At 35.4% G+C, this 26826-nt stretch overlaps 1 protein-coding gene across 1 annotated transcript in view; it reads right to left on the bottom strand.

Annotated features, from left to right (window-relative positions):
* LOC133848841 (sodium channel protein para) overlaps positions 1 to 26826 on the bottom strand; it is a 67365-nt gene that overhangs the window by 33938 nt on the left and 6601 nt on the right. Inside the window, 16 exon segments of the mRNA XM_062284541.1 lie at positions 1042 to 1204; positions 2894 to 3067; positions 3615 to 3892; positions 6860 to 6928; positions 6996 to 7095; positions 7156 to 7367; positions 7862 to 8042; positions 10688 to 10750; positions 14980 to 15288; positions 16608 to 16917; positions 16997 to 17124; positions 17126 to 17274; positions 17390 to 17481; positions 20042 to 20170; positions 24166 to 24371; positions 24491 to 24646. Of these exon segments, the coding sequence (XP_062140525.1) occupies positions 1042 to 1204; positions 2894 to 3067; positions 3615 to 3892; positions 6860 to 6928; positions 6996 to 7095; positions 7156 to 7367; positions 7862 to 8042; positions 10688 to 10750; positions 14980 to 15288; positions 16608 to 16917; positions 16997 to 17124; positions 17126 to 17274; positions 17390 to 17481; positions 20042 to 20170; positions 24166 to 24371; positions 24491 to 24646 (2719 nt within the window).

Raw genomic sequence — 26826 nt, 5'->3', positions numbered from 1 at the left:
TTTATTTTTTTTTTTGCGTGTTACTCAAGCCACATACAAAAAGCGTGTGCAAAAGTGGCAGCAGCACCCAAAAATACAAGTGTTTTTTGTGTAAATATGCGTGAAAATAGTTTCGTACACAAAACCACAATCAAAAATGAAAATATTGGAAAAAAACATACGGGAAATTAAGAAACCCAAAACAAATCGCGAGGCTACAAAATGTTGACAGCCATGTTGCAGATTTGTAAATTTGTTGCATTATGTATTTAGTAAATATGCATATTGAGGATTAAACTATATATGGTACAGTAAAGTAGAAAAAAAAACAGCGTTTGAGAGCTTGGAGTAGAAATAAGCTAGAGGAAAAGTTGTTGCTCATTGCACGCTATTTAGTACTTACTGAAGACAATGCCAACCAGAGAGAGCCAGACAAATTGCGACCCGAATAACTCAACTCAAAAACATAAACGTAAGCAGCGCAATCATCAAATGTGAATCCCTAACTAACATATATAATTGTATCTCATTATCTCTTTCGGACGGAATAATCAATAATAATAAGTTAAATTAAAAAAATTAAGTGATTTTTTTTGGGTTTTGTGCTTGGGCGGGACATGAACAATAAATACAAGTAAATGGAACACACAAATAAAAGAGTGGAGGAGCTTCTCTATAACGAAATGCTATCAATAGTTCATCCTCATTAAACACGAGGCAATACCATTACTTTAAGCCAAAGAATAAAGTGTGAATCTAATGAAGTATGATTTACACAAATCAAATTACTTTGAACTCCTGCATTTTGAAGTATGCAACTGAGTTATAAAATATAATAAGCAATCTCACAGTTACAACATAAGATTTTATGTACATCAATTATATGGATATATAAGTAAATACAACATTTATGACAGAACCCAAATGACATATACATATGTATACAAGTTACGCACACACATACTAAACAGAAAATAAAGATCCAAAAACGATAAACGATAAACAACGAAAGTATGCACATCGATAGAAGGCGAGCGGAACTGGAGGAACTGGAGCACTTACCATGATAGTTCTTTCCGAACAGTTGCATTCCCATCACCGCAAAGATGAAGATGATAATGCAAAGTACAAATGTCAGATTACCCAAAGCGCCCATGGTGCGGCCCATAATCGAAATGAGTAAATTAAGTGTTGGCCAAGACTTGGCCAATTTGAATACACGCAGCTGCATTTACGGATTCGTTACGATTTGATTTTGAATTTAGTTTTCATTTTTGATTTGTTGTGATGTAGTGGGGATTTAATAGCATTCATTTGATTCGATTCAATTCAATTCGATTTGATATGATTTGAGTTGAGTTGATTTGCAATTAGTGTATGGGAATGTTGATATTGATTAATTTCAGTTGTTATCATTATGGTAATAATTATCATTATTGTCATTATCATTATTATTATTATTGGTTTTGTATTTTGTTTTTTTTTGTTTTTTTTGGTTTGTAAGCCGGGCAAAGCATTAGGAATACAAAAAAATATTTATATATATAGATATAGATATAGCATTATGTTGTTGGAAATGCAAAAAACATTTGTAACTATGATTTATAAAAAAGAAGGAAGCTACGAAGTGACCGTAGCTAATGACGTCCATCATGCACAGCAATTGCGACTGGACTCGCTACAAATACATATGCCAGACCTAAGGACCTGTGAACTGTGGCACTTTATAGTAATATGCAGTAGACTGTAGACTCTAAATATATTATAGATTTGCAGACTCGGTGCTAGTTTCGAATGCTGTGCATGATACTTCATTCAATCAATTTGTATATATGTACATAACTTATGGCGCGCGCAGCTTAAATATTAAGTATACGATTAGTTAACCCATCCAGTTTTTTCGCATACAAAATTCTCTCTCATTGTTCAAACACTTTTTGTTTTGTCATTTCAGATTTGCTGAAGCAAAATTGGAAAATCGTAATCAAAATGATAAACCGTGCCCAAAAGCATTTTTTTTTTTTTTTGTTTTTTGAGTTTTTGATTCGGTTTGTCAATTATCGAAGAAGGTGTTCAACTAGTATTTTGGCAAAAACAAAACGAAAAATTGTATTGAAAAATAATAAGGAAAAAGGAAAACTGAATTAACTTGGAGAGTAGTAAAAAGTTGAGAGTAAAAGTTTGAGTACTAGGAAAATGCTTGGTACGATTATTAGTTATGTTAAGTTTTAAGTTTAAGATTAAGAAAAATTGTTTGTTGCACGCTAAGAAAAACTTGCTTTTTGTTTGTTTTGCAGTGGTTAATTGTCTGGCTTTTGTTTTTTCTTGTTTAGTTTGGTTATAGGATACAAAGGGATAAAAGGCAGAGGCTGAGGCTGAGGCGGAGGCGGGGGATTGGTTGTTTGTTGTGGGGTTTTGGTTTTTGTTGTCAGTTGGGCATATAGTTTAATACCTGTGTAGTTTTTGCCAAACAGCTGCATGCCCATTACAGCAAATATGAAGATTATAATGCATAAGACGAAGGTCAGATTGCCCAGAGCGCCGACAGTGCGACCCATAATCGATATGAGTAAATTTAACGTTGGCCATGATTTGGCCAATTTGAATACACGCAGCTGTAAATTGGCACAACGTGGTTAACATTAGAGCGTGTGTGTGTATGTGTGTGTGTTTGTTAATGTGTGAGGGGTTCACATTTTGAGAGAGTGAGAGAGAGAGAAAGATGGGGGGACAGAGATTAACGTTTACGATACGATCATCGCACTGAAAGAGTCATCATCATCACTAAGAAGTTCGTTGCTCGTTCGTTCATGTACATACATAAAACAAAAACTACCTTAGTTCCTGAGCTAAACTAGACAGAAAGAGCTGAAAGCTGAAAGTACTGAATGTGAGAAGTGTGCGGGGTGCTTACCAAACGAAAAGAACGCAACACAGACAGACCCTGGACGCCCTCAAGGCCCAGCTCGAGCAGTGAGAGGGCGACAATGATGAAATCGAAGATGTTCCAGCCCTCTTGGAAATAGTATTTGGGACTCATGGCCATCAGCTTCATGGTTGCCTCAATCGCAAACGTTGCAGTGAAGAACTAGAAAAGAGATTTCAATTCAATATTTATTATCAAGAAGTAAGATGTTTACAGTCGCTAACAATACCAAGTACTACAATCAAAATATACCATAGAATACTAATATATACTAAAATATAATTTGTTTTAAATAACTTAAACAATTTTTATCTGTTCATAATTAAATTCTCAAGAATTTTAAATACTATATGTAGTTATTATTGTCTATACTAAAATTCAAAATCACATTTGTTATTCTATGTCTAAGTTATTATTCTAAGTGGGCGTGGCAAAAATGTGATACAAATATTATCTGCGTAACATTACAAGTTTTATCGAAAAAAGATTATATCTCTATCTTTAATAGTCTCTGAGATCTAGGTGTTCATAAGGACAGACAGACAAACAGACGAACACGGCTATATCATCCCGGCTGTTAGCTCAAATCAAGAATGTATATACTTTGTAGGGTCGGAGATGGCTCCTTCTGCCTGTTACATACAAAGTTATTATACCCTTCTATCCTATGTGTAATGGGTATAAAAGTAAATATAGTTGGGATACTCACATAGTTGCCACTCTTGAGCACACGTTCCATTTCCTTGTTCATGTCGTGATGATCCATGGCCATGAACATGGTGTTGACAACGATGCACAGCGTGATGAAGAGCTCAACGAAGGGATCGAAGACGATTAGCGAGACCCATTCCTGAAATTTCAACCAAACCCAGCAGCAGTCCCACACACAAAACACATCGATGCCCTTGAGTATCACTTCGAGTGCCTTGTCTTTGAATGTCGGCCCATCCTCGTCGTCGTCCTCTGTTGGGAAATAGTAAACGGAGACTGAACCATACAAAAGTTTGTTATTAGTTGTGATTTGACCAACTTTGACTCAGCCAGATTAGCAGATTTTCTTCTTTATTTTTTTGTTTTTGGTTTTTTTTTCATTAGCAGATTTCTCATACGATCGAGTTTCGCAGTTAGTATGAAAGTATTTTTATCTTTTCTTTTGATTCTTTTCTTTGTTTTGAAGCTTCATTGCATTGGAAATTATTCGTTAGCTTTTCAGGTTAAACGGAAAGAAAAAACACAGTGTAATTTGTGTGTGTGTGTGTGTGTGTGTGAAAGAGAGTGTGTGTGAATGTGTGTGTGTGTGTGTTAAGGTGTGCTTCATTTTTGTCTTTGTTGGAAAAAGAGAGAGGCTTTTTTTATATTTTTGTTTGATTTGGAGCGCTTGTCAAATGTTGAATGAAAAGTAATAATTTAACTACTTTCGACTTTGCACGACTGTTAGATACTCTATACTCTGTTCTGTTCAGTTATTCTACGTTACGCAGCTCCATTACTGAGAGATATATGAGAGATGTTTTCTGTTTCAAGCTACGTGGTGCAACGCTGCAACTAACTACGAGCAAGTTAAATGAATGTTTAATCGGCAAATTCACAAATCGGACTATTTTCATCTATATAAACTTGAGTTGGAAAAATCGACAACAAGAAATATTAATAATATTAATATATATTTGAATTGCACCTCGAAAAGTTGGTCAATAATCGATTGGCTACTAAAGCGCGAATTATATTCCAATACAAATGTTTAGCATTCAGATTCAGTTCGCAGCGTTTATTATATGTAGATCAAGTTCTAACACATGTTAAAAATAATTACGAGTTGTTGCAATAGGATTGGTTTTTTTTTTGGGGGGTAGGGAGTAGGGTGATTGAGTGACTGACTACTGAAAAAGCATGCGCTAATCATATATAGAGAATATTGTATACTAAAACTTAGACTAGATTAATTCAGTATTCAAGATAGATTAGATTATTGTATGTAATTAGCAATCGATCAATTACAAGGCAAGCGCAAACTACGAAACAAAAGCATTAACTCTATGTTACACAAGTCAATAGAATACTTAGTTAGATTAGAAATTAGATAGATTTAAGATAAGTATTAGGCATGCAGTATTAAATTAGTCAAAAATCAAGTCGAAAAACTAACAAATTTTTGCTGTGTATTTTTTTAGAAGAAGAAGTAAGAAATCAAATCAAAATGAAGTTGAAATTATTATAATTTTTCCATTTTTTGGTTTTTTCATTATTGTTATTGTAGTCCAAATGTATTACGTGTTTTTTGAGCCTCTCTGTTTTTTGATTATTGAGAATTTGAATTTGTTTTCAACAGTTACGCTGAGAACTTGAAATTGGTTTTATTGTTAGTTCTCCGCGTATCTATTGAAAAATTGAGAATTGTTTGGCAGCAACTATGTTGTGTTGTGCAGTGAAGCAGCGATTAAATAGGTAAAAAGCAAGAGGTAATGGTGCAGCAAGCTAACAAAAGCTCAGAGGAGGACGTATCGGAAAGCGCCTAAAAAGTGTTGCCTACTTTTTGGGCCAACTGCGAGAAGCGAAAAGGCGGAAATATGCATTAACTGCAGGTGTATGTGCGTGTAATTGGATTGGATTGTTGTTGTCAATGTGTAAGTTTAGTCATACAAAATTATCATATTTGCTGGAATATGTGTGTGTGTGTGTGTTTTGGCTTGCTTGCTGCATTTGATATATGTATATATATATATATGTTCTGTAAGTTGTTATTTGTATTATTTTTGATTTTTTGATTTTTGATTTTGGTTTTTCGTTTTTTCGTTTTTTTCGATATTTTTCGCTTTCTTCTGTTAGCATCAACGGCATTAAATAAAATGGACGAGTCAAAGAAGTCATTCATTTGGGTATACATATAAGTATATAATTATATTTGTATAAGTATAATTATTAAAATAGTAAAGTATGTTTTTTATATTTTCATTTTGCTTGAGTTCTTTGTTAATAATCAAAGTAGAAAACACAAAACAAACAAAAAATAGAAAGGGTAAATGAGAACACAAAAATTAGATATCAAGAGTATTTGTTATAAGTAAATGCAAGTGAGTAAAATTGTATTTGCTAGCACAAAAAAGTTCGCAGATTGAATTTCTTGACAAATTGAAAAATGAAATCAATATTTGGAGGGAGGGAATATTAACTGGGTTAATCAACTGATGCACAGGCTTTCAGGCTTTTATGCTTCCACATGCAGCACGCTAGAAATATATTTCAAGCCATTAAATAAGTTAATCAATCAATCCATCAATCATCAATCAATCAGCCAGTCTGTAACCCTTTGAAAAACGCACAAACCTCATGCGCTATTTGAACTAAAGTAAAAACGTAAAAATCGAAATATGTAGAGTATAGAAAGAAAGCCAATCTATAGACAAAAATGAAAAAAGTATAGATAGCTCTCTCAGCACATTTCTGATGGATTTTGTTTTATGAATCACAATTGATTAATTTTCGTATTGTATTTTAGATACAGATTTGCGGATAAAAATATAGAAAATAGAAATAGACTATGGGAAAAATCCGTTGTCACAGGAACAAACGTTACGGCACTTAGTCTAGAATATTATTAAATTGAGAATTAATACAGCAAAAATAAAATGCATTAATAATGATCTGTTTTTTTTTTTTTTTCTTTTGCGCTTAAGTATTTACATCAATCCTTTGGAGGTATTTAAATGATAAGATGAAACCAAGGAGGGGGAAAAAAGAAAAACAATGCACATGGAACAAAAAAACACAAACAAAGACGATCGATATTTGAATATAGAAATATGTATATATAGTATAGGATATGTATGTTTGTAAACGAGCATGTATGTAGGTATATTCAATGGCATAATGTCAATAATGTACAACATGAACGCAATGCAATACGATACGATATCAAGATCAGATTTTGAAATTTATCTACAGTTTGTTACTTACCACCGCGATCACTAGCTCGACTATGCCGACCAGCGGCTTGCTCAATAATATCATTCAGGACCATAACATCTAAAAAAGAAAGACATGGTTTATATTTAAATGATAAACTAAAAGGTATATAGAAGTATAAACTTACCTTTCATGTCGACCACCGTTTGTGTCTGGACGGGCTCAATAAAAGGATTGTCGTGATGTTTGATCTTGCCCGCTTCGTCCGTGCACTCGAGGCCGATTTCCTGCAGCGTTATATATTAAAGTTGAGTTTGAAATACTATCGACAAATATCGAACACTTACGTAATCGCGATGCTCGACCTTGTGATTGGTGTCCAGGCAGGTGGTGCCGCCATTTGTGGCGCCCACTGATTGATTGCGTGTATTGCGATTCCGCAACTTGCTCTCCTTGGTCATTGTGCTGACGCCCATGACGGCCATGCCCCCGAGCAGATCGCCATGTGAGGTATACGATATACGGGATTGGTGTGAGGTATATGATGAGTGTCTAGAGCCTATGACAAGATTTAAAAGTAAAGAAAATTGTATTAAAATAACTATTTGGATAACGTTTAATATGATGTATCGTATTTCGTGTTGATATTTTTTAATTTATTTACGATTTAATATTTTATTATATATTGATATATTTTGAATGTAGTAATATTTCTATATACAAAAGACTTATTTATGACTTAGATTGTCAGAATATGACAATCTAGTAAATTTTGTAGTCTACTGTTATATTTCGAATGTACTACTACTATATTGTTATACAAAATATAGCTTTCGATATAATCTAGTATATTTCGGAATAATAATTCGGTATATTTTAATACCGCACTCACCTAGATTGCCTTATCATTATATGGCAATCTGGTATATTTGTTACTTTATTGTTATATTTTGTATGTAATAGTATATATAGATATACAAAAAAAATATAGCGTATGATATAATTTAGTATTTTCCCGTATATTGATTTGGTATATTTTAATACCGCACTCACCTAGATTGCCATAATAAACTGGCACTATGATGGCCCCATTCTCCTCAGACATGGGCGTCACGGCGTTCGAGTCATCGGCATAGGGCAAGTGCTGCTGTGCATCCTGATATGTTGACAATACGAGCGGTTTGCGATCGCTGCCGGGTATTCCGAAACGGCCACGTCCATTGCGTATCGTGTACTGGTTTCGAGTTGACGATTAAACTGCCGGTTAGTACATGAACTCACACAAACTCATCGATAAGTAGCAGTAGCAGTAACGGTAACAGTAATAGTAGCAGTTATAACAGTACTAGTAGCAGTAGCAGTAGTTGTAGTTGTAATAGTAGTAGTATAAGTAGCAGTAAAAGTAGTAGTAGTAGTTTTTGTAGTGGTGGGTTGTAAGTAGTACTTAGGTTATTGATTAATAAGTAAGTTATTGTCAAAGTGGTGAGTTTTATTTCTTTTAATAGCAAATATCATGATATACAAGAGAATTATATATATTTTTTAGTAAATTAAAAAAGTGCCAAGTTATTGGCATGAGTTTGTATGAGGGATAACAACAATTATAAATGATTGTAGAGAACCCAGAAAGAAAAACAACAATTAACTCAAGTACATAACTCAAACAGTAATTGACATAACCGGCACATATACATACACACTTGATGGGTCCCTAGCGGTCATTGTGTGTAGTATATACCCCATAGACAGGGTTAATACACACACACAATGTGGGACAACAGACAGACAAATAGAAGGGTATATAGAGACAGAGGACAATGAGAGAGGGAAAGAGAGAGCGAGAAAAATAGTTGCTGATATCAATTCGATATGAATTGCAGTTCAATTAAATGAAAATGAAAAAAAAAATTTATATAATCATCAAGATTACATACTGGCGACAACATAAAAATAAAAATAAACAAATGTTAGACAACATACACACTCATTAACAAAAGAATAATTTATATATAGTATATATATTGATTGGAAGTTGAAGTCAACAAAAGACTTTTCGATTGAAACGTGACAGTGACCGAGACAGTGACAGTGACAGTGACAGTGATGGTGACTGTATGCCTGTATTCAGTGACAGTGACTGTGACCGCGACTGTGACCGTGACTGTGACTGTGACTGTGACGATTCAAACATGTGCATATACAGTGAACGTGTGTGTCGCATACTGCTGGTGAGAACTGTTCATTTCCCTTGATCTGGCATCACTGACACAGCAGTCGGTGGCCTTATTAAGTTGGCTGCGCCTCAATACGCTGATGAAATAAACAGTTCCTTGCTCACACATCCAATTGGGTCACATACATATACATACATACATATAAACACACATACATACATACATACATACATTCACATTGTACATAAAAAATTTTAGAGTTTGACAGATATTTTTCGAAGCTGTCATCGAACATGAAACATGGAGCAGACACACATACTCTCACACTCGTACACACTCACACGCATACACATAGACACTCGTACACACACAAATAGACACAGACACATCAGCCGATAGTACAAATACTAATTGCTTTAGGTTTGTACATACAAAGTGACAGTTATAAAGAGAAAAGTTAATATAGAAGAAGTGACAGACAGAGAGAGAGGGAGGGAGAGAGAAAGACAGAGCGAGAGATATAGAGTGGAAGAGTGAGAGAGGTGAGATATTATGAAAGACACTCGTATGTAGGTATATGTAGATCAAGTTACACCAAACAAGACAAAATCACGAAATTATACATATGATATGTATGTATATATATTACAAAACAAACACAAAATGAGTATACGTAGTATTGGAATATGTAGATACGGATATAAGATATATATTGTATATATAAGATGTGAATAATACGAGTGGGGGGCATGAACTCAACAAATAAATAAAAGAAAAGTGAGAAATGTACGACGAGACGAGAAATTCATAGATTATAATGTAGTTACGATTATACATATATATATAGATGAAAACAAATAAATGTATATATAATATATAGTCATATATATATGGATATATGGTAAGTAGAGTATGATAAACTATAACAAAATACAAATATGGTAAATGCGCCTCAGTGATAGCCCAACAAAATGACAGCTCACTAATCGTATTGTCTATATATGAGAGATATAGTACGGGAGGTTATATATATATATATGTGTGTGTGTTTATTTAGTATGCAGCTATGTTAGATGTACCTAGTATTACGGGATGTATGAGATTGTATAACTAACCTCTACGTTATGGATTGACTAAAGAGTTTTCCTATAATTCGAAACTACAGCTATGGGCATTTATGTGTATGAGTGTGTGTGTGTGTGTGTGTGTGTGAGTGCGTGTAAGTGATTTGATTGTGTGTGTATGTGTGTGTGTGTGTTTTTTTGATAATCTTAAGAGTATCAACGTATATACAGTCTGGCTTTCTTCCGTTTGAAATTCATTTGTCTGATCTTCGGCAACATTGCCCAACTGATCGACGAATTCGATCGGACGATTTATTAACGATCTATGCAAAAATTGATATTCAATGAATGTTAAGGGCTGTGTGTATGTGTGACTGTGATGGTATAACAGTTTTACACACACACACACACTCATGGGTCAGTTGTGAATTGAAGAGTGAGTGCAGTTATTGAATTGAAATTTTTTTGATTGTTTGACACGCTTTCTAGTCGACTATGATATGAGATGGTTAAAGGCGATTTGTAGTTCTTGTTTTGTTATTATTATTGTACTGTTAGCTGTCACTGATTGAATACGTGTGTGTGTGTGGGTGTGTTCATGGCTCTGTGTGTGTTTGTGTGTGTGTGTATTGGGCGCTTACCTTGTGAGAACTACGTGATCCCCTGCGTATGTTAAACGGTGAACCAGGTAAGGATAAGGATGTCTAAGTTGTTTTTATATTTTTTGTCGTTCGTTTCATTTTTTTTTACAAATAAAATATAAATAGAAGAAAAAGAAAAATTGAATCAAATAAAATATATTTATGTAGAATAATATAGATATTTCCTGCTAAAATATTTTACTGTAGTTGTCAAAAGGAAAATAGCATATTTTTTTGTTGTTGTATTTGTTGTTTTATATAAGTATTTAAAAGATATATACTCAAGAAAGTGTTTAACTGTAATTATTGTGTGTTCGAATATATGTGTATGAGTGTGAGAATTACAATATGCTACAGTAAATTAATGAAGTTTTAAAGTGCCCCAGTTTTGATGTGTTTAAATTGCAACTATTTAAATAATTAATACACTCAATAATTTATCTGCTTTTTATAATAACTATTTAGTAAAGATGTTATTATGTATATGTGTGTGATATCTTATTATGTTTCTTATTTTTTGTTTTTAGATAGAGTTAATATTAGTACAAAATTGAGAAAGCTCTCTTTTGGAGTGCTCTACAGAGAATTGACTTACAAATAAATCACTTTGAATAAAATCAGAAGGTAAAACTAAACTAAAATATATAACAATTTCCAGCCTCATACTGAGATAAGATCATTAGATGAACAGAACAGAAAATCGTTACAAAAGTATACATTCAATGGAACTCGAAATTGAACATAACATTTTTTTGGAAATTCTACATTCTAGTTTTCATTGTAAAATTCTTACGGATGCATTTCAAAAAACTTGCTAGAGATCACACGATTACTTTGTGCGATATTCATCGCAAACTTAAATGTATCGAACGATACAACCTACATTGTGTGTGTGTGTATGTGAGCGTTTGTGTTTGTGAGTGTATTGGGTAAAGTGTATGCTCTATAAAGTTTATATATAACTAATCCCATTTATCTCAACTAGAAATTCTTTACTTGTTGTTTCTTTGAAGTGTAAAGTTTTTCTTTGTTTTAAAGAGAGAAAGAGTAAATTAGCGAGTGTGAGAGCATTAGACAAACAGAGAGAGAGAGAGAGAGAGAGAGATAGAGAAACCTACCTGAGGCCAAGGGCCACTTGGTTGAGATGCTAGCTAGCTGGGAGCCAGCGATAACGATTACGATAACGATTATGAGTATTGTATTAAGTATTTGGAAATGCGACTCTGAGCAATTAAATGGTCATTAAGAACGAGCTAGCGAATGCAAGAGCGAGACAGCGATAGTATTGAGTAGTGAGCGCAAAAGTTCGATAATTATTTTTCATACACACTTCGATCGTTTTTTGCAAATCGAATCGAACGAACCGAAAAATGACTTCGACTAGCCGAAGATCAAGTACCCTTGCAGTTTGCCCTGTGATCGATATTCATTTATCGATAAATGACTCGCAGTCAATTTTGGATTATTCCTCGGGCACTGCAAGGGCATAAGAAGTCTATTCCAAGTGGTATTGCTTATGAATTATAGGCTGCTCTGTGTGTGTTGTGATGTTCGATTTGGTTTCCCTGAAATCGGTGCCAAGTTTTCGATTGTTTCAGCCGCTGTGCGCTAAGCAAATGCTTGCCAAAGCCAAAACTCACTATTAAGTGTACTTGTGTGTGTTTCTGAGTGTGTGTGTGTGTGGCGAAAGAGAAATAGTAGAAAGAGAGAGCGAGAAAGAGCGAATTCAGACAGGGCATGCAACGGCTTATTGAGAATGTTCATCACACTGCAACGATTTGCTATTTATCGTCTATCGTCTATCGATTGCCTTGAGATGGATGCTAGTGCGTACTGTATTTTCTGTTTCAGTTTCTTTTGATCGAATTTGATTTGATATAATAGTATGTAAAGTAGAGGAGAGTAGTAGAAGTAATATTTTGTATAAGTAGAGTACTTAAATATCTATGTTTTGCACTGTCTTCAGACATAAGTTCAGTTAACGAAAACAAAAAATGAAAGCAACGTTCACTGAATGTTTTTTTGTTTGCATGCAAATGATAATTCAGCCATCGAAATAATCGAAATCATGTCCACACACAAACACAAATCAATTTCGATTAAACAAATATAGAATGAAAGAAACAAACACAAGACAAGTAAAAGAGAGAGATAGAGAAAGACAGAGAGAGAAAGAGAGAGGATAACGAAGGTGTTTTGCAGTTGAATGGAGAGCCCAAAGCTGACCTACGCAAAAGTTGATGTACACGTACATATGTACATACATACATACATACATAAGTCAATCAAATCAATCCATCATCTGCATGTATGTATGCATGCATGTGTCGTATGACTGAGTGTGTGTGTGTGTGTAAAGTCAAGCACGAGCATAATATAACTATTAGTAGTAGTAGTAGTAGTAGTAGTAATATTAAAATATAGATTTCGACTGATTGTGAGAGAGCGCAGAAAGTTAGTTGTTGGGTGTAAAGAGTAGTAAATTGTTGTAAAGCCTGAAAAAGCATTTGTTTTGATTGCTTTGCTTTGATTTTTTGGCACTTCAATCGTGTGATCAATCAATCAATCAATCAGTCTCAATCAATCAATTGAAGCCATTCGCATTTGTTTAGCATTGCTGTCGTCCTCAGTTTTAAATTTTTGCTTGCATTGATAATGAAATTAAGCATCGTTGTATTTGTAATTTGTAATTGGTAATTGGTAATTTGTATATTGGTAAATTGTAATTGGTAATCGGTAAATTGTTTCATTTCTTTTCGTAATTTGTTTTTGTTGATTATCGAAAGTGGAATTTGATTTAGATTTTTATTGAGCTCCAATCGCGTACAACTGAAAAGTTTTCACCTAAAGCATTCCGAGCAATGAGTTTTAACGCAAAAGTCCAACAAATTTCACGGAAAATCAACCGGAAAAATTCAAAAATCATAAAATTGAAATTGAGAAATCAATAAGAAAATAATGACAAAAGTTCTTTAAAACGAATAAATTACGTATGCGAATGCCAATTATAAGAGCCAGCTAACTACGAATACAAAGAACAAAATAAGTACTAGATATTTCTTTTGGTTACAACTGCCTGACCACCAAAAGCACGCACACACTCTCACACTCCCATACACTTGCACACACACACACACACATGGAATGAGACTGGCATGCACTAACACAATTAAAGACTTGCTACTTAAAAATGGAGTCTGCAAAGAAACAGAGCAGGATATATGTAGGAAGATACAGAGAGAGAGACAGAGAGAAAGTTACACGAAGAGAGAGCGATCAAGTAAGATATAAGATATATAGAGAGAGAGTCTCCCTGTCCCCCTCTGGCGAGTAATTTAGATGTTAGATGTGGAACATGGAACTATATAGCTAATAACTAGAATAGTTTTTACATACACACACATAGACGAACTAGAGCACTACTCGTTGATACGATATAATGAGAGATAGAGAGGCAAAAGGAATCAATAGTTTATCGCTAGTTTATGATAAGAGTACGAGTATATATATACGATAAACACGATATGTAGTACGATCGATCCAACAACAAAAGGAACAATGGCAATTTATAAACCAAGGAGAGCACAACAACTAAACGTAATGATAATGGTATAACAGTTTAAAGTTTAAACAGCAAAAATTATTGTCTCGTAAGCTGCGAGTAGCGAGTGTTGACGTTTAACGGAAATGCACATTCAGCGAGTAGCCGAAAGAGCAGCGAGCAGCTGCAAGATCGAGAGAAAGAGAGAGAGCTGAGCTGTGCTCATTCTTTCAGAAAGTAACGAGAGTAAACCGACGAGAGCGCAAGCTCGCTCAAACTTTGCAGCGGGGAATCAACGTAAAGCAAATCAGAAGAGACAGATAGATTTAGATAGAGAGAGAGAAAGAGAGAAAAGGCAACAAAGTGAATACGAAACTAAGGAAATCAGAAATCAGAAATGACCAAAAATACACTCATTCAGAAAAGAAAGAATCAATAAGTTAAAGAGGCCGGCCATTTAGCTGCGTATTACAAAAAAGGGTAATCGAAATCCAAATCGAAATCAAATACCAAAGAATATACATATATATTTATATACATCGACGTTATATATAAGTATATAACCCATTTTACACAAAACAAAAAACACAAAACCAAAATCACAATCAATTACGGTTAAAAACAAAAACGATAACGATAAAAACGATAAAGATTAAATATTATCAAATATTAAAGATTCAAGATTAAAGATTAAAGAGACTAAAACAGAAAACCGATAATGGGAAATTATTATTGCGCTCGGAATACTTACCGTGCTCACTTTACGAACTTTGGTAGCTTGGTGTGCTGTGGTAGGTGCTGGTTGTCTTTGTATAACGCTCACCGACTCCGACTCCACTTCGACGCTACGTATGGACATCTTCTCCTTGTTGTTGTCATCGTTGCCCTTCTCACCGCCCACGAACAGCTCGTAGCTGATGCACGAGTACGTTGGACTCTTTGCCATTTCAGGATGCAATGCCGCCTCCTCGGCGGCAGCTGCATCGGCTGCCGCCTGCGCCTGGGCATTGGCCCGCTCCTCCAGCTTGGCCGCTTTCGCAGCGGCCGCCTCTTCTGCCTCCTACAATGACACGATGCACACACAATGATTCGTATAGCTAGATATGTTCTTTCAATTGGTGCGCATCCACATCCAACATATCGACGCATATATAGTATATTTATATATATAGTACAACAGGTATATATATCCATATACAATTACATATACATTTATAGTTTATATATCATATATATATAGTAAGTATAGTATAGTAGGAAGAGTATAGCAGTAGTAAGTAGTAGTAGTACTTGGTGGGCGGGGAGGGAAACAGTGTTTGGAATACAGAACTAAGGGCAACCATCTACTGAGATTATGCTATGGAAATCATAAGTGTATAAAGTGCGGTGCTTGGTCCGGGATTGGATGGAATTCTTTTTTGGGGGGAAGGAGGATTACGATAGACAGATTGAGGGAAAGTTCAAAGTACAAGTCTAAAGTATTTTCATTTTTTCAGCTTTTTTTTTGCTTTTGTTCATTGCTTTTTACTTTCAGGTGTGAATTTTGCATTAGTTGAAATAAAAGTGCACATAAATGAAAAATTAAACAACAAAAGAAAAGAGAAATGCATACGATAATATATTTATATAGAAATATACATAGATATATTGAGAGATTATACGATTATTATTGCAAATAGTCAGAAGTGAATTGAAGGAAAAGAGTCAAGATTAAGATTACGATATACGAAATACGAAATAGAAGTCGAACACATGGAAATCATAATGTAAATGAAAAGTGAAGTATAAGTTAAAGTTTTGATTGATCAATCACATATGCATATGTATGTATGTGTACGATTAAGTTATACATTTACGAGTGAAAATAGGTGTTCTATTTTTTTTTTTTTTTTTTTTTTTTTTGCTTTGTACAGCTCTACATGAGATATTGTAGTAAGTACTGTTATGTACATTCAAATGTGATTATAGATAGTAGATAAGTGGAAAAATAGTATATTGAAAGAGAGAGAGATAGAGATATATCATCATACATTACGATCAACACGTATATGACGTACGATTAAGTTTTACTATTACGATTATATAGTACGATTACGTAGACGATTATTATTATTATTAGTATTATAGGAATTTGTTTGTTATACATACATATACAAAAAGAAAAAAGCAACTCTGTTCTTAGAGGTAGATATTTTCAATGATCAATTCAGCTTTGTGGATATTGAGATTGAAATTATCTACCCATTTTAAGTATTCAAGTGGCTTATGGAATGGTTGGTTTCTTGTTGGGTTGTTGGTTCGTTTTTTTGGTTTTTTTTGTTAGTCCATTGGGCGTTGTTGTTGTTGTTGTTTTCGGGTCTCTACTGGGTTTCTACTTACACGTATCGCCTCCTCTTCGGCAGCCTCTTCTTCTTCGGCCTTCTTTTGCAATTCGTCATATGACATGGCAACAATGGCCAAAATCAAATTCACAAGATAGAATGAACCTAGGAAGATGATGACTATAAAGAACAGCATGTGCCATGGTCCAGCGGCGCGCAACACCAGCTGATACAGATCCTCCCAAAAGTCCTGCGTCATCAAGCGGAAAGCAGACAGAAAAGCCCAGCCAAAGGAATCGAAACTGGTATAGCCATAGTTTGGATTCGGTCCAAACCCCTGCAGACACACATAGTCGTCATCGCATTGTCTGCAAATAGACACACACACAAGTGTAGCAAGTGTTATACAAGTGTTATACATTGTAGGAGACTTGTTCAATCAGTTACCCGGCGCCAGAAATGTTGCCGCACAGTGGAAACGATATGCCCTCGTCTTCGGAATACCAATTGGTGCTATTGCGATTGTGATAGTCCCAATTCTCATCGGTCAGATTGCCCCAGGAGCCATCGAGGGGGGAACTTCTTGATGCATTTCTGTGTCAGCACGCCCATATAGATTTGCAGACCCATCAGTGCGAACACCGAGAGGGAGAACATTGTCAAAATTATCACATCGCGCAGATTTTTCACAGACTCAATGACGGCGCCGACAATGGTTTTCAGGCCTATAATGCATTTCGTATTAGTATAACAGTTTCATATGTGCGTATGTATAACAGTATAACAGTGTGCAAATATAACAGATTTTTTTTTTAGTTTTTTTGCTTTTGGAAAATGTACCTGGAACAATGGCTACGGTCTTAAGCGCACGCAGCACCCTAAACGTTCGCAAGGCTGCAAGATTACCTAAATCTATACCCATGGTCACATAACTGCGCAGATCCAACGATGTTGTTGTTGTTGTTGTTGTTATTGTTGTGGTTTGACGATGACACAAAAGCAAATATACATATACAGATGAAATGTCATTAAGTATTGGCAATTGTTAAACTATCGATCTAAGTAGTAGTAGTAATGGAGTAGTGGTAAAAAAAAAAAAGTTGTTGTTGCGTACGAGAGATAATGTTTGCAGTCGTTTAGTAATTACAAATGTATAACAGTATTGTTGCTGCATCATTTTAATGCTTCTTCTGCCTCCGAAAATAAAGATCAACAAATTATACAAAGCGCACAAAAAAAAACGAAAAGAAAAAATTTACAGAGCTGAAAATGAGTGAAGGTGTGTGTGTGTTTGTGTATGCGAGTTGTGAAATGGGTTTGGCTAGCTTACACCCGCTCCTCCCTCCTGTGCAGTCCTAACCCCAAACCCCAACCACGAAACCGCAGCCCTCAAGTTAATGATTCATTACGAAAATGTGCCACAAGCTGCGGGCGAGCTCAGAGCTCTCACTCTCTCTTTCATGCGCTCTCTCTTTCGCTCCGAGTCACACCTGAGGCAGCAGGCAGGTGCAGCTCCAACTGCTGCTGCTGCTGCTGTCACATCAATTGTGCATGTGGTTTGTTGTGGGTGTTGCTATAAAAATATTTATACACGCACACACACACACACACACAAATACAGAGAGAGAGAGAGAGAAAGAGAGAGACAGAGACTTGAAAGAAGAATAAGGTATTGGCGTGGCCTGCTAATGTCCATTTGCTTGAGTTGTTTGCCTTGTCGCTTTGGCTGTGTATGCTGTCATCCTTTGGGAATTCACAGCGTCGTTACTTCTGCAGCCACCTTTCATTTATATTTCATGAATATTTATCGATTTCGACGCATATAAATACAGTCAACACACACACTCGCTGAAGTACATTCATATTGCGTGCAACTTGGCCATCTAATTGTGCTGACCTCTAAAACTGTGCTTGCCACTTCCCCTTCCCCATCCCAAATTTGTACTCTTCACGTATGTCAGTATTATCTAATACATATATGCAGGTTTAAAAGTCAAACTCTCTTTCTCTCAAAGTTTAGAGTATGCATTTCATTTTCCATTTCTCATTTCCCATTTCGACTTGACTTTAATTTGCGCTTTAAAATGTTTTTTCCATTCACATTCGTTCTCATTGGTGTCCAAGGCTGCGCGTCTATGCGGCGCCAGCGAAACAACGCTGCTGCACGAATAGCTGCCAAACCCCGTTACAGTAACCTCGAAGTCAGTCCCCACAGTCCCTGCCCCCTAACTACATCCATCCAACTATTTCACTCCCAGGGCAAGTTGGAACGCTACTCAGACAAAGGGCGCCCAATAAATGGTTAAAATGGAGCAAAAAGCAATGAAATGAAACTGTCACGAAACCAACACAAAACAACAAAAACTAACAAAAAAAGAAAAGAACAACAAAAAGCTAGCGAAAGAGAGTGTGAGAGCGAGGGCAGGAGAGCGAATGAAAGAAGAGAAAATAATAACTTGCATGACCAAATAAAAAGCCAAAAAATTTGTTTATGACTTTCCTCTGTGTGTGTGTGTGTGTGTGTAAGAATTGGAAATAATCATAGAAAATCCAAATGGTATGTGTATTGGTGTGTGTGTGTGTGTGTGTGTGTGTTGGGCACGTCATTAGTAACGGCACAAAATAAATCAATAAAAGCGCTCAACTAACGCGACTTTTTCAGCCCGCGGCGCGGCTCACATGGCGTATGTATAATTTTAGCTGCCGTTTGCGACGTGTTATTATTGTTAATGTCGTTGTTGTTGTTATTGTTGTTGTTGTTAACGTGACATTTTCACATGTTAGCCACATCTTCTGCATGTGTATGTGTATGTGTGTGTGTCTCTCTTTTTGTAGTTGAAAATAAAGTGCAATTTATCGCTCAATTGTACAAGAAATTCGTTGATTAAATATATAAAATAAATATTTTTTATTTAATTAAATGCTCAACCAAGCGTAGCTAATGAATGCCAATTACACACACACACACACACTTACACCCAACTGCACACACGCGCAATTATGTAAATGTGGATGAAGCTTGTTGAACAACAAATTAATAAATATTGTGCAATAAATATGTCTAATTGGTAATCAGAGAATCAGAACAGAAATGAAAGCGAAAACAAAACGAAGTACTTTTTATATTTTTCTGTATTTAATGGGCTCTGGCTGCTAGTTAATCATCATACAATATGTATTAACTACACAATTGAAAGTAAATCATAAGCGATTGCAATGATAATTAACCGAGTTAACAATCATGTTACGATATACGATACGATATAAAGGAAAAATGAACAACAAAAAAACACAAATATATGTTAAAGAGTACAGATAGCAATATATAGATATATATAAAGTATATATAGAAGTATATATGTTTATAGTTTTGTATACGAAGCATGGATGGGATGATTGATTAATTGAGTTGATTAATGATTCATTAATTCATAAATGGTAAAATTCGTTATTTAAATAGTTGAATATATAGTAATCATAATATTAACTCACGCTAAAGCTATTACTACGAAGTCCAGCCAATTCCATGCATCTCTAAGATACGTAAACGGGCATAAAATGAAACCTCGTGCCATCACTTTAACAGCTGATTCAAATGTGTAGATTCCGGTGAATATCACCCTAAAAAACGAATTGAATTTCGAATGCAATTTGTTTTTTGTTCTCTTTTCTCAATCTTGCGCTGCCTGCCTTCTTTTTTGTTTTGTTTTTTTTTTTACTTCATCAGGATTAATCAAATAGAGACAAATTAAAGTTCGACAAGAGCCGAAGATATGCATACGCTTGTAGTTTGAAAATAAGTTGAATTTATATATATTTAAATATTATTACGATTTTTCTTTTATTCTTTCAACTGCAAGCGTATTAAATAAGTAAAAAAACTAAATGAAAAATCACATGAAATCAAAATGAAAAGTGGAAAATTCTTAGGTTCTGCGCTGCTTCCAATTGTGTTGAAGAGTAACATTGTTTGCTAAGCTCTCGTTAGTTAGTTTAGTTAGTTAATTACTTAGGCTTACAATTAGGCTTAATGATTAGCTTAACCCTATCGAATGTCAAATCTCGAATTCAGAGCTCTTCAAACTTATTGCAAATATATGTATATTCAATTAAAAGCTAATCCTTGTGCTTCGATTCACCGCAATGCGTTTGAGGAGAATGGGAGAAGCTACTCCCAATAATAATAACATGCTCGAATTGCATAATATCACATACACACATATGTATGTTGTTGAAAACTGACAACTGGCAATTGGCAATCAAGAGTCGTATAATCGACAATTGGCAACTAGACAGAGAGAGAGAGAGAGAGACAGAGAGAGAGAGTAAGAGAGATCAAAGGGCGCAATTGTTAATTACGTGTAGTTGAGATTGCAGATAGATAGGACACAGACATGGGCGCAGTTGTTGCACGGTCTCGTGCCAATTGTCAATGTCAATAATGGTTAATACTTGATAAAGGACTTGCTGTAGTTGTAATTGTAGTTGTAGTTGGTCCTGCCTGTCGTGCTCTCATCCTCAAGCCACTTTTGTGTGTGTGTATGTGTGTGTGGGCGTTAGATCAATAGGTCGACCTTCGGCCTCAATTTCAGCTGAGGCAGCTGCTCTACTCGGCTCTGTTCTGCGTCTGTCTTCTTGGTTAGTCAATTGATAGATTTAAGGCGACTTGCATGTGACAGACAGACAGACAGACAGACAGACAGATGGACAGTTGAGACAGTCCAGTTGCCACGACATTTCCTTGCCACTGCAACACACTATGTAGTTCAAAGTCGCTGCTGATGCTGCTGCTGCGTTTGACCTAGGCCCCAATGCCTGTGAAGGACACTTGAGTTGCGTTTTAATTGCAGGTATTATGTCTTTCTCTTCTGCCCACAAGTGCTGCCCACAGCATCACAGCATCAGCATCAGCATCATCATCATCAACAGCCACCCGGCAGGCTGGCGATGGCGACCCACATAGATGCGACTGCCAACTGCTTAGATAGACACAAAGTTTCTCTATCCTCTCTTTCGCTCTTTCCCTATGTGGTTCACTCCTACAAAATGCTATATGTGTGTGTGTGTGCGAGAACTGAGTGGGAAGAGGGGAGGAAGAGGGAAGGAAGAGGTCTCAAGTTATGCGGCACAGCAGCTGTGCCATTTTGTGCTAAGCGCAGTCGCCGTCAGCCGTTGTCAACCGAGACCCTGAGAACTTGGCCCAAAAGCCCAAGCCCAAGACGCCAACGAAACGAAGTTGGAGCAGCACTTTTTCTTCTTTCTTCTGTCTGTCCGTCCGTCTGTCTGTCTGTCTGTCTGTCTTTATGTTTCACGTACCAAGTTCAAGTGACACTCGCACACACACTCCCACACTCCCACGCACACACACTTGCTGCGGGCTAACGATTATTCTGTTAGGGTGCTCGATTCTGATACCAAATCTGCGACAATGTTTTTGATATCAGCTAAAAAAATGACGTAACTCTTTTCACTTTTAGTTGCTTATTTTATCGCTTCTTTCACTTTCAAGCATTTTGCTCGTTATTTCAATTTTTGGTTTTTGTTACGACTTTACAGCTATTTTGTCTGTGTCTACGTTACGATATTACAAAAAAGTACATGAACTATGTACAATTTACCGCTAAAGATACGAATGATTCAACTCGATTCTATATATGTATATATATATATGGACCACTATAAATATTTGGCAGATCGAATGAAGTTATACAGATTTAGTTACGCAGCTATGTAAATCGAAACACAATGGCAGATTGCATTATTTGTTTTTTGTGGCACTTTACAATAATGAGAGAGAGCGCAGGAGGATTACAACGGGGGCGGGTCTGAGGGGAGTTGGACTAACTATACGACAAGTTTTCTATAGTCAAATATCAATAGTATATATATTATGTATATCAGATATCAGATCTACATTATGTATACTAGCTATTAGCTATAATTTTTATGGTTATATTTAGCATAGTACTTGCTATACTTTACGCCTAGAGGTACTTTTACTTTTATCCAATTTTCGATCTAACTAATTCAGATTTAATTTATATATACGTATTGTACAGTTACAATTATTATATATGTATGATTATGATCACTAACAAAATGGAACTAGTTTTATAAATGCTACGTTAACTAAACTATTATATTTATCGATATACAGACATATATTTTTTGGGGGACGGGAATTAAGCGATACTTATATAGGTCTTAAGACTACTTACAAATTATCGTATGTACTATATAAGAAGATATATATATATATATTGGTATTGATGTTGATTACTACTACTTATGAGTTTCGACTAACAGCTACGTCAAGAATATATTACTAAGTAAAATTCTATTTGAAAATGTGTTCGAATTTAAGTTGATGGATTGGTATTTTATTCTTCTGTATTTTTTTTTTTTTTTACGAAACTAGAACAAACCAAAACCATCTGACCAATTTGTACAGCCAGTTCGCATAAATAGTAATGTAATTTTACATATTGAATAACAAGTTTTTTATTTTTGTAAGTAAGTTTAGGTTGTGACTACAAATCGATAGTTAAAGAGAGCGCCCAGGTAACTAAATGCGATTTCGATTACGGCAATTTACAATGAGGCATTTTGAGAAATGTAACTAAGCTCGTCTTTCGATTACGTTCGATTTACTTTATTTTTTTTTTTTACACAATTGCAAGTTGATTGATTGAATATATAATAGATAGCATAATTAAGTTAAGTTAGTTAATTAGATGAACAGTATGCACGTGATAGTTTACAAGTACAATCGAATTGAAGAGAGTTGTAAGTTAGTAGTATTTATATTACACAGGGCTGGGCCGAGCGGCATTCAACAGGTTTTGCCTGACGGACAAAAGCTGTTGAGCACGGCACTCAGCGCGCGATTTTCATAGCAACTACTACAATAATGATCGCTGATCTGTTGGATCGTTTATCGTTTATCGATTACCGATTAATTCATATTTTACAACAATTTCCTGGCATTACTAAAGAGAGAGAGACTGTGACAAATTTGTTCAGTTTTCTTTTACCTTTTTTTTTGAGGCGCTTCGAAAAATTCTTTTCTACTCACATCAGAAATGTGACTGTAAATGCAATCGTTACCGTTATTTTATTATACTATTACTTTGGTTTGTTGTTGTTTTGCTTGGCTTTTGTTTTTGTTTTTGTTAACTATTTTTTGTGTTTTTGTTTTTGTTGTTTTTACGTTTTATTAAAAGAAATTTATGCATTGACCTAAATACACGTCTGCATCAATATCGAAAAAGTTACATTTAATATATATGTATATATAGATATATATATTTGTATAGTAGTAGTAGTATTACGTAAATATATTGATTATATAGCATATATAAATATATATAGTTACATATATAGATAATTATTATTATTGTTGTCAAAGACAAAACAAAACATCAAGTTCAATGGGTAAAAATTAGGTAGGATAATAAAAAACAATCGAAAATAGATTGTAATAATAAAGAAAATCAATCGATTTTATCTAAGGGTTGTCCCGATATATATGTACATATATATATACATATATGTATGTACATATCGGGGCCATCTATAGTTAAACTCTAGAAAATCGCTAATGCAACAGTACTTACTCAGTGGACTCGACCGTGGGCGTTGTCGGCATTATCATCAAAATGCAGTTCACGAGAATGGTGGTAATGATAAATAACGAAAATAATGGATGCACTAAAATGTAAATGGCCACACGACGTATCGGATTGAATGGATCGAGCAGCCACATTGCTTTTGATGCAGAAAAGCGAAAAATATCTTTTCCCTTGCTTACAACTACGAATGTCTGCAAAATGAGATACACATCACATCATTTTATACGAAATATATACATATATCAATTCAATTATTTCAACATTAGTTCTGGGAATATAAAATGTTATAAAATACTTGGGAAGAACTTACCAGTACATTGCTGTAGTATGGATCGATATCCTCGAGAGGAGTGGAGGCCAATTCCGGCGGGAAGCTGCCCTGCAATCGAACAGGTATTGGCACACCCTGTTCAAGTGTAGGATCCGGTTGTGGACCTTCATCCTCGTCCTCGTCATCATATCGGATCTGTGAATGCGGCACGTTGCGGCACACACGCACACAGCAAAGAACAAAGAACATTGCGCACACACATATTAGTATTTAACATCGAAACGAAAACGGAAACGGCAATCATCGCCATCAACATCATCATCATTATGATCTTTTGCATTCATATAACACAACATCGTATACTCAATACGTATGCGTGATATCAACAACAACATTTGCAGTTGCATAACACCACACATACATAGACATTAAGTATAGGTATTTCTTGTAGTTATAGTCCATCAAGTTGTGATAATATTAGTAATAGTAGTAGTAGTAGTAGTAGTAGTAGTATTAAAGTAGTAGCAGTTAGGAGTAGGCACATTAGTAGTAAATAGAGGTAACTAAATACAAATCAAAAAAGCTAAAAACATTAATTGAAATCATCATGGTCAAATAGGGGGGCATCATTAATTTTATTAGAGAAATCTTGAAGGAATTTCGAATTTCGAATTATGGTTTATAGTTTTGCATAGCACACACTTCACATAGAGTTGAAGAGAGAGAGAGAAGGAAGTAAAGTTATATATCAGAAATATATAGAAATAATCATTAGCATTTTTTCACTTTTAGTGTTTTTTTTTGGGACTCGGGTTGTTATGCAAAAGCTAAAACCAAAATGGACTGGTTTCATCATCACAATTCAATAGAGCTTTTCTCTTAGAAATCCAAGTGTTGGAAAACAAAGAAAACGTTTTCATCAAAAGAAAATTGTCGTAAAACTGAAGGATAAAGTGCATGCAAAACTGTGTGTTGATTAGTGTGTTACAATGAAAATCAAAATATATATCGGTTTACAAACGAAAAGAGTTTCCAAAAACAGTATTGGCTAACCAGTGTTGGTTAGTGTTTAAAGGATTGCTACTGAAAACGTAAACATAAATTTTAAAATAAAAAAGTGTAATATACATGCCAAATGAAAAACAAAAGTTGTATCGAAAGTAAGGCACATGCTAAAAAAAAACAGTGTTAGCTAACCAGTACAGTGTTGGTTAATGTGCAAATGTAGTCGCATAGCTAGAGCAAAGAATGCATGCAGAGTTGTGTGTGCATTCTAACATTAAGGGCAAAGGAATTTAAGCTACATACAAATAGTATATACAGTTCTATATACACACACACACACACACCTCAAACTTCAAACCTTATAAGGAATCTACGTTATTCGGTTTCGACTGGTTTTTGGAGTTGTTTTTTTCGCTTTTCCTTTTGTTGTGTTTATCCAGTTAGATATTTATTATGACAATGATTATTTTTGTATGCTTTGGGCAACTTTAATTGCCCTGTCATGCATATTGTATGGGGGACAATATTTGTGTCCCATTGCTGCGGCCACGACACTTCTATCGATTTCAAGGAAACACACAAACACACACACTCGCAGAGAGAGAGACAGAGAGGGAGAAGGGAGAGTGAGTGAGTGAGTATCGATGTATAAAATAACTAGCATTGTAGTTAGTTTTTACTTTCCATGGACATGAATGTGGACGTGGACATGGACATGCAATGCCAAAAGCTAAAGTAAAGCAAAAAGTCGAACGTCACCGTCATGAAATTGTTCGAGTTGCCTCTATTCACACACACACACACACATGAGAGGGAGCGAGAGAGCGAAAGAGCGCTAAAAAATTCCATAATAGTTGGTTTGCTTGCTTGTTTGCTTGGCGTGACAATTAGATTGCCCGAGTATTGGTGTATACATGTGAATGTGTGTATGTTTATGTGTATGTGTTTGTGTGTTGACGCAATTGCGCCAACCGAATGAGGCCCCAGGATGGAGAGTGAAGCAAGAGCTGGAGCCATGGCCACATAGCTTGCCTCCAGGCTAGCGAAACTTGTGTGGGGACTGCGGCGAATGGTGAACAGCCAGGGTGGTCCCTTAAACAGGCCAAGTCAAGTCTATATTTAAACTAATAAAAGGCAAAACCGCACCACAAAAGCCCAACACACACTCACACACACACGCGCGCGGGCACGCAAACAGAGAAAACCAAACGCGGCGGTTTCAACTGGACACGACTTGACCAGAATTCCAGCTCACACACATCGTATACAATTTATGACGCATGCAACTGAAACTGGAACTGGAACTAGAAGAAGAATCGAAACGAAAACTGCATAAAGAGGAATCGTAATCGAAACCGATATGGAAATCT

This window comes from Drosophila sulfurigaster, chromosome X (genome assembly GCF_023558435.1).
Source record: "Drosophila sulfurigaster albostrigata strain 15112-1811.04 chromosome X, ASM2355843v2, whole genome shotgun sequence".
Lineage (NCBI taxonomy): Eukaryota > Metazoa > Arthropoda > Insecta > Diptera > Drosophilidae > Drosophila > Drosophila sulfurigaster.
This window is presented reverse-complemented; position numbering and strand designations above follow the sequence as displayed.